At 32.1% G+C, this 12,018-nt stretch overlaps 1 protein-coding gene across 1 annotated transcript in view; it reads right to left on the bottom strand.

Moving 5' to 3' along the window:
* The window catches only part of LOC149806565 (maltase-glucoamylase-like), a 301,187-nt gene that overhangs the window by 139,765 nt on the left and 149,404 nt on the right, over positions 1–12,018 (bottom strand). Inside the window, exons 32-34 of the mRNA XM_089954697.1 lie at positions 8,741–8,876; positions 7,087–7,243; positions 6,018–6,151 (exon numbers count right to left, since the gene is read on the bottom strand). Coding sequence (XP_089810823.1) covers positions 6,018–6,151; positions 7,087–7,243; positions 8,741–8,876 — 427 coding nt within the window. The remainder of the gene's footprint in view (positions 1–6,017; positions 6,152–7,086; positions 7,244–8,740; positions 8,877–12,018) is intronic.

Here is a 12,018-nt window from a genome sequence, read left to right as displayed (position 1 = left end):
TTCAGTTGTTGGTATCACAGCTGTAACAGTGTCCCGATCTAAATAAGCATTATGCAAGAAATTAATATCATGACTGCTATACCTAGTGGGTGTAACATGTCATAATTCACAACAAGGAGAAAATCATCAGCTTCAGTGTCATTATCACTGCTAATGATATATGTTTGCTCACTAAACCCTACCGTAGCAAAACTGTTTGCAACTTAATCTATATAAAACAAGATGCCATATACAATAAATCATACTGATTGTGGACAGTATATTTATTTCACATTAAATTGTTGTCAAGATTTGTGAGGCATATTTGGATTACTGCATATCGGTATTCTGACATAAAATTCAAGCTGACTTCCTGGTCTATCAGTTGCAAAACTGAGGTTGCTTCTGGCAAATGGAAAGCAACTTTGACAATGGAAAATTGATGACAATGTTTTTGCAATGGCTGTACAATTGTCAACAAGAAATTGAACATTCCTACATTGGGCTTTCAGATCTTGTTCAAGCTTGAGACCCACTCAATCAACATTTCTGCTTTTATCCATGCAAGCTTGTTTGCACATCAATCAATGATTTCAAATCTTAAACAACAACTATTTTCAAATTTGCCAATAACCAAAAGCTAAACTTTTTGGAATCCATTCATACTTGCTGAAGCAAGAATTTGTCAATCCATTTTGATCCGCATTGAAAATGTTTGTACTCCAGTTTTTAAGTGATTTTATCTGCTTTCTACTGAAGGATTGGCTGGAATATTTGTCTGTCTTGTTACTTTAAAACAAGTCAGAAGACCATCTTATACTGCTGGATCAGGGCATGTTAGTCATTTCCTAGCTGGATTCATCTCTCAAGAAACAGTTCAAGGATATTTCTAAATTACTTAGTTAAGAAAGTACAAAACAAAACACAAAACATTTATTTTCATGCTTTAATTGCATTAAACTGCAAATCAAGATTCTCAAGAAATGACTATGAATGAGGTGTTGTTCTAAAGTAGTAATTATAAATGAGATGTGATTCTAAAGTACTGATTATGAATGAGATGTGATTCTAAAGTACTGATTATGAATGAGATGTGATTCTAAAGTACTGATTATGTATGAGATGTGATTCTAAAGTACCAATTATGTATGAGGTGTTATTCTGAAGTATCAATTATTTATGAGGTGTGATTCTGAAGTACTGATTTTATGAATGAGGTGTGATTCTAAAGTACTGATTATGTATAAGGTGTTATTCTAAAGCACCAATTATGTATGAGGTGTGATTCTAAAGTACTGATTTTATGAATGAGGTGTGATTCTAAAGTACTGATTATGTATGAGGTGTGATTCTAAAGTACCAATTATGAATGAGGTGTGATTCTAAAGTACCAATTATGAATGAGGTGTGATTCTAAAGTACTGATTATGTATGAGGTGTGATTCTGAAGTACCAATTATGAATGAGGTGTGATTCTAAAGTACCAATTATGAATGAGGTGTGATTCTAAAGTACCAATTATGTATGAGATGTGATTCTAAAGTACTGATTTTGTATGAGATGTGATTCTAAAGTACAGATTATGAATGAGGTGTTATTCTAAAGTACCAATTATGTATGAGGTGTTATTCTGAAGTACCAATTATTTATGAGGTGTGATTCTAAAGTACTGATTTTATGAATGAGGTGTGATTCTAAAGTACCAATTATGAATGAGGTGTGATTCTAAAGTACCAATTATGAATGAGATGTGATTCTAAAGTACCAATTATGAATGAAGTGTTATTCTGAAGTACCAATTATTTATGAGGTGTGATTCTAAAGTACTGATTTTATGAATGAGATGTGATTCTAAAGTACTGATTATGTACGAGTTGTTATTCTAAAGTACCAATTATGTATGAGGTGTTATTCTGAAGTACCAATTATTTATGAGGTGTGATTCTAAAGTACTGATTTTATGAATGGGGTGTGATTCTAAAGTACCAATTATGAATGAGGTGTGATTCTAAAGTACCAATAATGTATGAGGTGTGATTCTGAAGTACCAATTATTTATGAGATGTGATTCTAAAGTACTGATTATGTATGAGATGTGATTCTAAAGTACTGATTATGAATGAGATGTGATTCTAAAGTACCGATTATGAATCAGATGTGATTCTAAAGTACTGATTATGAATGAGATGTGATTCTAAAGTACCAATTATTTATGAGATGTGATTCTAAAGTACTGATTATAAATGAGATGTCATTCTAAAGTACCGATTATGAATGAGATGTGATTCTAAAGTACTGATTATGAATGAGATGTGATTCTAAAGTACTGATTATAAATGAGATGTTATTCTAAAGTACTGATTATGAATGAGATGTGATTCTAAAGTACCGATTATGAATGAGATGTGATTCTAAAGTACTGATTATGAATGAGATGTGATTCTAAAGTACCGATTATGAATGAGATGTGATTCTAAAGTACTGATTATGAATGAGATGTGATTCTAAAGTACTGATTATGAATGAGATGTGATTCTAAAGTACTGATTATGAATGAGATGTGATTCTAAAGTACCGATTATGAATGAGATGTGATTCTAAAGTACTGATTATGAATGAGATGTGATTCTAAAGTACTGATTATGAATGAGATGTGATTCTAAAGTACTGATTATGAATGAGATGTGATTCTAAAGTATGGATTATGAATGAGGTGCAATTCTAAAATACCCGATTATAAATAAGGTGTGATTCGAAAATACCCAATTTTGAATGAGATGTGATTCTAAGGGCCTTTCTTTTCTAACTGATTATGAATGAGATGTGATTCTAAAGAATGAATGAGGTGTGATTCTAAAGTACTGATTATGAATTAGATGTAATTATGATGTCTTTGTAAGGTCTTTGTTTTTTAACTGATTATGAATGATGTATTGCTACCACACTTTTGTGACATGCCTTTGTTATTTAAAAAACTGCCACTGTTAACCTGGCTTTGTGGTATCAGGTGATAAAAATTATATAATTGAACAAATCATCATATCCCAGCTTGCACCTGTTTTGTCCATACCCATAAATCTGTGTTCTTTGGGACAGAACTGAATTCAATGGACACTTCCAGTTCTATAAATAAATATAAATGTCTTTTCAAGCCCATTAAGTGTATATATTTTTCAAGCTCATTAAGTGTATATATTTTTCAAGCCCATTAAGTGTATATATTTTTCAAGCCAATTAAGCGTAGGTATTTTTCAAGCCCATTAAGTGTATATATTTTTCAAGCCCATTAAGTGTACATATTTTTCAACCCCATTAAGTGCATGTATTTTTCAAGCCCATTAAGTGTACGTATTTTTTCAAGCCCATTAAGTGTATATATTTTTCAAGCTCATTAAGTGTATATATTTTTCAAGTCCATTAAGTGTATATATTTTTCAAGCCAATTAAGCGTAGGTATTTTTCAAGCCCATTAAGTGTATATATTTTTCAAGCCCATTAAGTGTACATATTTTTCAACCCCATTAAGTGCATGTATTTTTCAAGCCCATTAAGTGTACGTATTTTTCAAGCCCATTAAGTGTATATATTTTACAAGCCCATTAAGTGTAAGTGTATATATTTTTCAAGCCCATTAAGTGTACATATTTTCAAGCCCAATAAGTGTGCATATTTTTCAACCTCATTAAGTTTACATATCTTTCAAGCTATTAAGTGTGCATATTTTTCAAGCCCATTAAGTGTAGGTAACTTTAAAGCCCATTAAGTGTACGTATTTTTCAAGCCTATTAAGTGTAAATATTTTTCAAGCCCATTAAGTGTATATATTTGTCAAGCCCATTAAGTGTACGTATTTTTCAAGCCCATTAAGCGTAGGTATTTTTCAAGCCCATTAATTGTATATATTTTTCAAGCCCATTAAGTGTACGTATTTTTCAAGCCCATTAAGTGTACGTATTTTTCAAGCCCATTAAATGTACGTATTTTTCAAGCCATTAAGTGTGCATATTTTTCAAGCCCATTAAGTGTATGTATTTTTCAAGCCCATTAAGTGTAGGTATTTTTCAAGCCCATTAAATGTATGTATTTTTCAAGCCCATTAAGTGTACCTCTTTTTCAAACCCATTAAGTGTACATATTTTTCAAGCCATTAGGTGTATATATTTTTCAAGGCCATTAAGTGTATATATTTTTCAAGCCATTAAGTGCATAAATTTTTCAAGCCCATTAAGTGTATATATTTTTCAAGCCCATTAAGTGTATATATTTTTCAAGCCCATTAAGTGTACATATTTTTTAAGCCATTAAGTGTGCATATTTTTCAAGCCCATTAAGTGTATGTATTTTTCAAGCCCATTAAGTGTGCGTATTTTTCAAGACCATTAAGTGTAGGTATTTTTCAAGCCCATTAGGTGTATATATTTTTCAAGCCCATTAAGTGTATATATTTTTCAAGCCCATTAAGTGTATGTATTTTTCAGGCCCATTAAGTGTACGTATTTTTCAAGCCCATTAAGTGTACATATTTTTCAAGCCCATTAAGTGTACATATTTTTCAAGCCCATTCAGAGTATGTATTTTTCAAGCCCATTAAGCATAGGTATTTTTTCAAGCCCATTAAGTGTACGTATTTTTCAAGCCCATTAAGTGCATATATCTTTCAAGCCCATTAAGTGTACGTATTTTCAAGCCATTAAGTGTACATATTTTTCAAGCCCATTAAGTGTACATATTTTTCAAGCCCATTAAGTGTACATATTTTTCAAGCCCATTAAGTGTACATATTTTTTCAAGCCCATTAAGTGTAGGTACCTTTCAAGCCCATTAAGTGTACATATTTTTCAAGCCCATTAAGTGTACGTCTTTTTCAAGCTAATTAAGTGTACGTATTTTTCAAGCCTATTAAGTGTACATATTTTTCAAGTCCTTTAAGTGTATATATTTGTCAAGTCCATTAAGTGTATGTTATTTTCAAGCCCATTAGGCGTAGGTATTTTTCAAGCCCATTAAGTGTATTAATTTTTCAAGCCCATTAAGTGTATATATTTTTCATTCCCATTATGTGTAGGTATTTTTCAAGCCCATTAACTGTATATATTTGTCAGCCCCATTAAGTGTACATATTTTTCAAGCCCATTAAGTGTATGTATTTGTCAACCCCATTAAGTGTACATATTTTTCAAGCCCATTAAGTGTATATATTTTTCAAGCCCATTAAGCATTGGTATTTTTCAAGCCCATTCAGTGTACTTATTTTTCAAGCCCATTAAGTGTATATATTTTTCATTACCATTAAGTGTAGGTATTTTTCAAGCCTATTAGGTGTATATATTTGTCAAGCCCATTAAATGTATATATTTTTCAAGCCCATTAAGTGTACGTATTTGTCAAGCCTGTTAAGAGAATATATTTTTCAAGATCATTAAGTGTATATATTTTTCAAGCACAGTAAGTGTAAGTATTTTTCAAGCCCATTAAGTGTATATATTTTTCAAGCCCATTAAGTGTACGCATTTTTCAAGCCCATTAAGTGTACATATTTTTCAAGCCCATTAAGTGTATGTATTTTTCAAGCCATTAAGTGTATGTATTTTTCAAGCCATTAGGTGTATATATCTTTCAAGCCCATTAAGTGAATATATTTTTCAAGCCCATTAAGTGTATATATTTTTCAAGCCCATTAAGTGTATATATATATATATATATATATATATATATATATATATATATATATATATATATATATATATATATATACACATATACATATATATATATATATATATATATATATATATATATATATATATATATATATATATATATATATGGTCATGCAACTGAAATCTCAATCATTTTGAGCTATGATCATGTTCATATCTCTATCCTGAATGTTATAAATGTTACAGAAAATCACAAAGGTATAGACACAATTCAAGATGGACAGAATCACATAATACCCTCCTCCCCCATTTTAAAAGTGTACAAATAAAAAGTCAGAGGTGCAGTTAGCAAAGCAGAACTTTTATATAAAGACATACCAATGATAGACAGATGTAGTTGGCCCCACTGGCTATTGTTGTCTCCCAGCCAATGTCCAGCATATTTTCCACTTCCAGGGAAGGTGGATCTTGAGATTACTACACCGCGTTTACCAGTGGCAGCTCTCAGGCCTCTGAAATGGGAATAAATTCTCATGATCTATCATTGTCATCATTTTCTTTTGTACTTTCCAAAAGTCAAGTGAATACTTTTTATTTTAGTATAATAATGCTGAGAAAGTAAGTACATCAAGAATGTCTATCTAATAAATATGTAACTGGAATGTACTTACTCAAGTGTTGACAATGTCTGACCCCAGCCATAAAAAATTTATCAAATAAATATGTAGCTGGAATGTACTTACTCAAGTGTTGACAAAACTTGACTCCAGCCATACAAAATGTATCAAATAAATATGTACTTACTCAAGTGTTGACAATGTCTGACTCTAACCATATAAAATTTATCAAATAAATATGTAGCTGGAATGTACTTACTCAAGTGTTGACAAAATCTGACTCCAGCCATACAAAATGTATCAAATAAATATGTAGCTGGAATGTACTTACTCAAGTGTTGACAATGTCCGACTCCAGCCATATAAAATTTATCAGATAAATATGTGCTTACTCAAGTGTAGACAATGTCTGACTCCAACCATATAAAATGTATCACATAAATATGTAGCTGGAATGTACTTACTCAAGTGCTGACAATGTCTGACTCCAGCCATATAAAATTTATCAGATAAATATGTGCTTACTCAAGTGTAGACAATGTCTGACTCCAGCCATATAAAATTTATCAAATAAATATGTACTTACTCAAGTGTAGACAATGTCTGACTCCAACCATAAAAAATTTATCAAATAAATATGAACTTACTCAAGTTTTGACAATGTCTGACTCCAGCCATATAAAATTTATCAAATAAATATGTACTTACTCAAGTGTAGACAATGTCTGACTCCAGCCATATAAAATTTATTAAATAAATATATACTTACTCAAGTGTTGACAATGTCTGACTCCAGCCATATAAAATGTATCAGATAAATATGCACTTACTCAAGTGTTGACAATGTCTGACTCCAGCCATACAGACTATGGACATCATAATGCATGTATTCATTATTATGTCCTTGTCTAGCTGCCATACATACGGTCTTGTCAGACAGCATTGCTAAACGATTCTTGCCTTGGTCATCATAAGCAAATGATGCCACTGAAAAATAAATACATTTGGAAAAAGTTAGAACAAGTTTTCAAAAAAGAGAATTTCTTTTCAAATGAAAAATTCTAAACAAAGTAAGTTTTGCTCCAAGATACATGGTTCTAGATATGGTCTTTAGAGTCAGGTTGCTTAAGTCCAGAAATAAAAACAATTGGGGAAATTGATGTAGAGTTGAGGACAAATGTAAAAAATCCACTAATTAATAGACTAGGATAACATAATAAAATGGATAATAGATACAATTTGGTGCAAATGCCAAATGCATGGTAAACTGCAATGTCAACCAAAGCTGGAAATAACAGTAAAAGTTTGATAATAAAAAAGGTCAAAATCAAAGTTGATTTTATAAGGATATTATAGTTGCCTATTAATACTTGTTATCTTTCATAAAGTCTTTCAAAAGTTATTCAGTGAAAATGAAAATTTGGTGTATGGAATAGAATGGTCAACGCTGGTACATGCAGATAATAAAAGCAATGCTGTATGCCCAATCCAGAGAATATGGTGGGAGCACATAAACCACAGTAGATAAGGATCAATATAAGAAAGCACAAAACCAGCATTTTTAATTGCACAGCATCAATGCTTTCTGAGAAACCTTTGGCACAATGATTAAGTTATCCTCATATAAAACTGAATGCATCATAGGCACATGTTACACATAGACTATAATTGGTGATGTATGTTGATTGCAAAATTGCAAGACATTGTTATGTATTTTTCTGATCAAAATCTTCTTTTATAAAGAATTCTAAACATACATGTTAGACACTTCATACATACTTTTAAAACTGCTTAAGAAACTGGTACCAATTAGGGGTGAAACTATCCACCAATACGTTGATGGATAGCTAATTTTGCTGTTTCAATACACAACTCATTTTGACACAGAAGGTGAAAAACTGATACAAAAAAATTCTTACAAATACATTTCTGAATGCAGAGATAAATAAAAACAGTAGCCAAAATCCTTACAAGGAAACTCAGAATTGCTGAAATTGTACATATACAATCATAATTTGTAAAAACATCACTGTCCTAAAATTATTGGAAAAGTTTGGAGTTTCTATTTCTGTTGTAATGCAACTGTTTAATGTATGAACAAAATTGAGAAACAAATCCATCCAAATTTGAAGGTTTTGCCTAATAGTATAATTACAAAGACAATCTACATTTTTTGAGTATATATAAGGAAACATTTAACTTGTGAAGCAGAAACATTTTGCATTGTCACTCATGTCTTTGCCAGTTCTGACAATACAATGTTTCCACTTCACTTATGAAATATTTCCTGAAATCTACTCAGAAACATAATTTGTCTGAAAAGCTGTGTCAAGAAACAGAAGTAATAACCCAAGAATCAGAAATAATAACCCAAACATATCACACACTTATCACTGTTGAAAACAGACTGGAGTTGTAAGAAAACTGGATGAGTAGCTGTGCATAGGAGTTGCTTAATATGAATGCATTCTTGTTGCCACTTACTGGTCCTGTAAGGAGGCAACTCATATGTGTTGTTTCCAGTGCCAGCACACTTTAAGCTCCAGTAGGGTTTGTCATCTTCTGGCCAATTGAATGGCTTCTCTTCATTGGTACCAAAACTAGCTGGTTCATTCATATCCTGCAACAAAATCAAACTTGAAACAGAGACTTTGTACAAGAACAAGAGATCTAAGCTGGCATAGGACTGCTAACCTTAGTCACATCTACCTAAAGGTCAAAGTACAGTTAGCTGAGAAATCTGGGTTAATATGATTTTTATTGACAGTAAAATGTTGTTTTATTTTGTAATAATGGCAACAATGTTGGATAGCAGATCAGCTGGAATACTTTTTATGGTCTACACCTGTTGGACAGCAGATCAGGCCTTCAGCTGGAATACTTTCTATGGTCTACATCTGTTGGACAGCAGATCAGGCCTTCAGCTGGAATACTTTCTATGGTCTACATCTGTTGAACAGCAGATCAGGCCTTCAGCTGGAATACTTTCTACGGTCTACATCTGTTGGACAACAGATCAGGCCTTCAGCTGCAGTACTTTCTATGGTCTACATCTGTTGGACAGCAGATCAGGCCTTCAGCTGGAATACTTTCTATGGTATACATCTGTTGGACAGCAGATCAGGCCTTCAGCTGGAATACTTTCTATGGTCTACATCTGTTAAATGTTTTTCTAAAAAAGCTGTGTTTAAAGGCTGGTTGGTCGTGGTCCTTAATTTCATGGATTTGTCATTTTAAAAAATGACAAAAAAGAGTGATGACGTATTTATCTTACTAAAGATTATATCTTCAATCAATCCATAATTTCCAAGCAAACAGGCTTAATCCTTACTGCAGCATGTGGACTGATTAAATAAATTATTCCTTCCTTCTTAGCATTTAGCATTAATGAAGAAACCTGAATCAAAGAAGTTGTTGACAAGGTTTTACACATATTTATAACCAAACAATAATTTACATAGCCTCTGTAATTATTTGGTGTGAACAGAAGGTGGTAGCACACTTTGATATTTTCAAAGTACATACAGGAAGAGGCTACTGTCTTATTTAGGGAAATGACATCACACCTTCAAAATATACATAATATTTCCAAAGGTATTATCATTGACTTTATCAGTTCCTTTTGAATGACTGTTTTTTTTATCATTTTTAAACAAATTTTTCAGTATTTAATTACAAATATAGAAGTTGAAACTATATCAGTTTATTTACACAGAATCCCAGAACACAAACTGGTATAAAATGACAAAGGTAAAAAGTTACTTTATATTAGTTAGGTTGTAATGAGATCATTTCCATAATCATAAAGTTTTAATTTACACAAGAAGACTACCATGAAAAATCTAGAATTGTGTGGGCATAATGTGTAAAATGTCAATTTACCCCTAATGGGTACCTCTCCTTAATGCTAATCCTGATGTATAGTACTGAAATTAAAACTTTATAGTAGACTGACCTCAGATTATATATCTTCTAATTACTGAATGACATTCACTGCATCCTGATTTATATAATCTTAGAGAATAAACCACATTAATTGTAGTAAGAGAAAAATTTAAATACATCAATTGGCACATTATTAATAAAAATATATATTTTCATAGCTATATCAATTAAAGAGTAACGAATAATGTTGTAATTATTTTCTTAGTGCAAACATGGGATCATGAGGCACTTATGGGGTGTGTGAAATGAATGATGTTATAAATATTGACTTAGTTCAACCTTAATTTGACATGGTGAAACACCCCAGCTCAAACATTTCTTTAAATAACCAATCAATATGACTTTTTGAAGCAGTTTTTGATTTTATAGATAAAAATGTTTAATCTCAACTTTAAAATAAACCAAAGTTAGGTATCTGATGTTTGTCATTACATAATAACAGTAAACCTACTCAAGTCTGCCCTTTAATAAACATTCATACCTTGGCATGGAGAGTGGCATTGTAAACCCACACAAACTGGAAAGATGGCTGTTTTTTTGTTTGGTTACTCAGATACAAAAATGTAAAACAATGTACACTGCATGATATTTCTCTACCATGTCTACAGAGAATGATTCAATCTCCAAAGAAGGATTAGTGTACTAACCCTGTGTACATATAATGAACTTCAATCTTTAGGAAAGAATAGTGCACTTACTCTGCCTACAGGCAAGAACTTCAGTCTTCAAGGATGAATTAGTGTATTTACCCTGTCTACAGAGAGTGAACTTCAATCTTCAATGAAGGATTAGTGTATTTACCTTGTCTGTAGGAATGAACTTCAGTCTTCAAGGAAGGATTTGTGTATTTACCCTGTCTACAGAGAACGAACTTCAGTCTTCAAGGAAGAATTAGTGTACTTACCTTGTCTACAGGAATGAACTTCAGTCTTCAAGGAAGGATTGGTGTAATTACCATGTCTACAGACAATGAACTTCAATCATTAAGGAAGGATTAGTGTATTTACCCTGTCTACAGAGAATGAACTTCAATCTTCAAGAACTAATGTACTTACCTTGTCTACAGGAATGAACTTCAGTTTTCAAGGAAGGATTGGTGTAATTAACCTAACTACAGTCAGTGAACTTCAATCATTAGGGAAGGATTAGTGTATTTACCTGTCTACAGAGAATGAACTTCAGTCTTCAAGTAAGAATTAGTGTACTTATCTTGTCTACAGGAATGAACTTCAGTCTTCAAGGAAGGATTGGTGTAATTACCCTGTCTACAGACAATGAACTTCAATCATTAAGGAAGGATTAGTGTACTTAACCTGTCTACAGACAATGAACTTCGGTCATTAAGGAAGGATTAGTGTACTTACACTGTCTACAGAGAATGAACTTTCAGTCTTCATGGAAGGAATAGTGTACTTACTCTGTCTACAGGAATGAACTTCAGTCTTCAAGGAACTATTAGTGTAATTACCCTGTCTACATACAATGAACTTCAGTCTTTATGGAAGGATTAGTGTATGTAACCTGTCTACCGAGAATGAACTTCAGTCTTCAAGGAAGAATTAGTGTACTTAGCCTGTCTAAAGAGAATGAATTTCAATCTTCAGGGAAGGATTAGTGTGATTACCCTGTCTACATACAATGAACTTCAGTCTTTATGGAAGGATTAGTGTACTAACCCTATCTACAGAGAACGAATTTCAATCTTCAGGGAAGGAATAGTGTACTTACCCTGCCTACAGGAATGAACTTCAGTCTTCAAGGAACTATTAGTGTAATTACCTTGTCTACAGACAATGAACTTCAGTCTTTATGGAAGG

The sequence above is a fragment of the Sinohyriopsis cumingii genome, chromosome 1 (assembly GCF_028554795.1).
Source record: "Sinohyriopsis cumingii isolate HCF-2022 chromosome 1, ASM2855479v2, whole genome shotgun sequence".
Lineage (NCBI taxonomy): Eukaryota > Metazoa > Mollusca > Bivalvia > Unionida > Unionidae > Sinohyriopsis > Sinohyriopsis cumingii.
The sequence above is the reverse complement of the archived record's forward strand: the minus strand, read 5'-3'. Positions and strand labels throughout refer to the sequence as shown.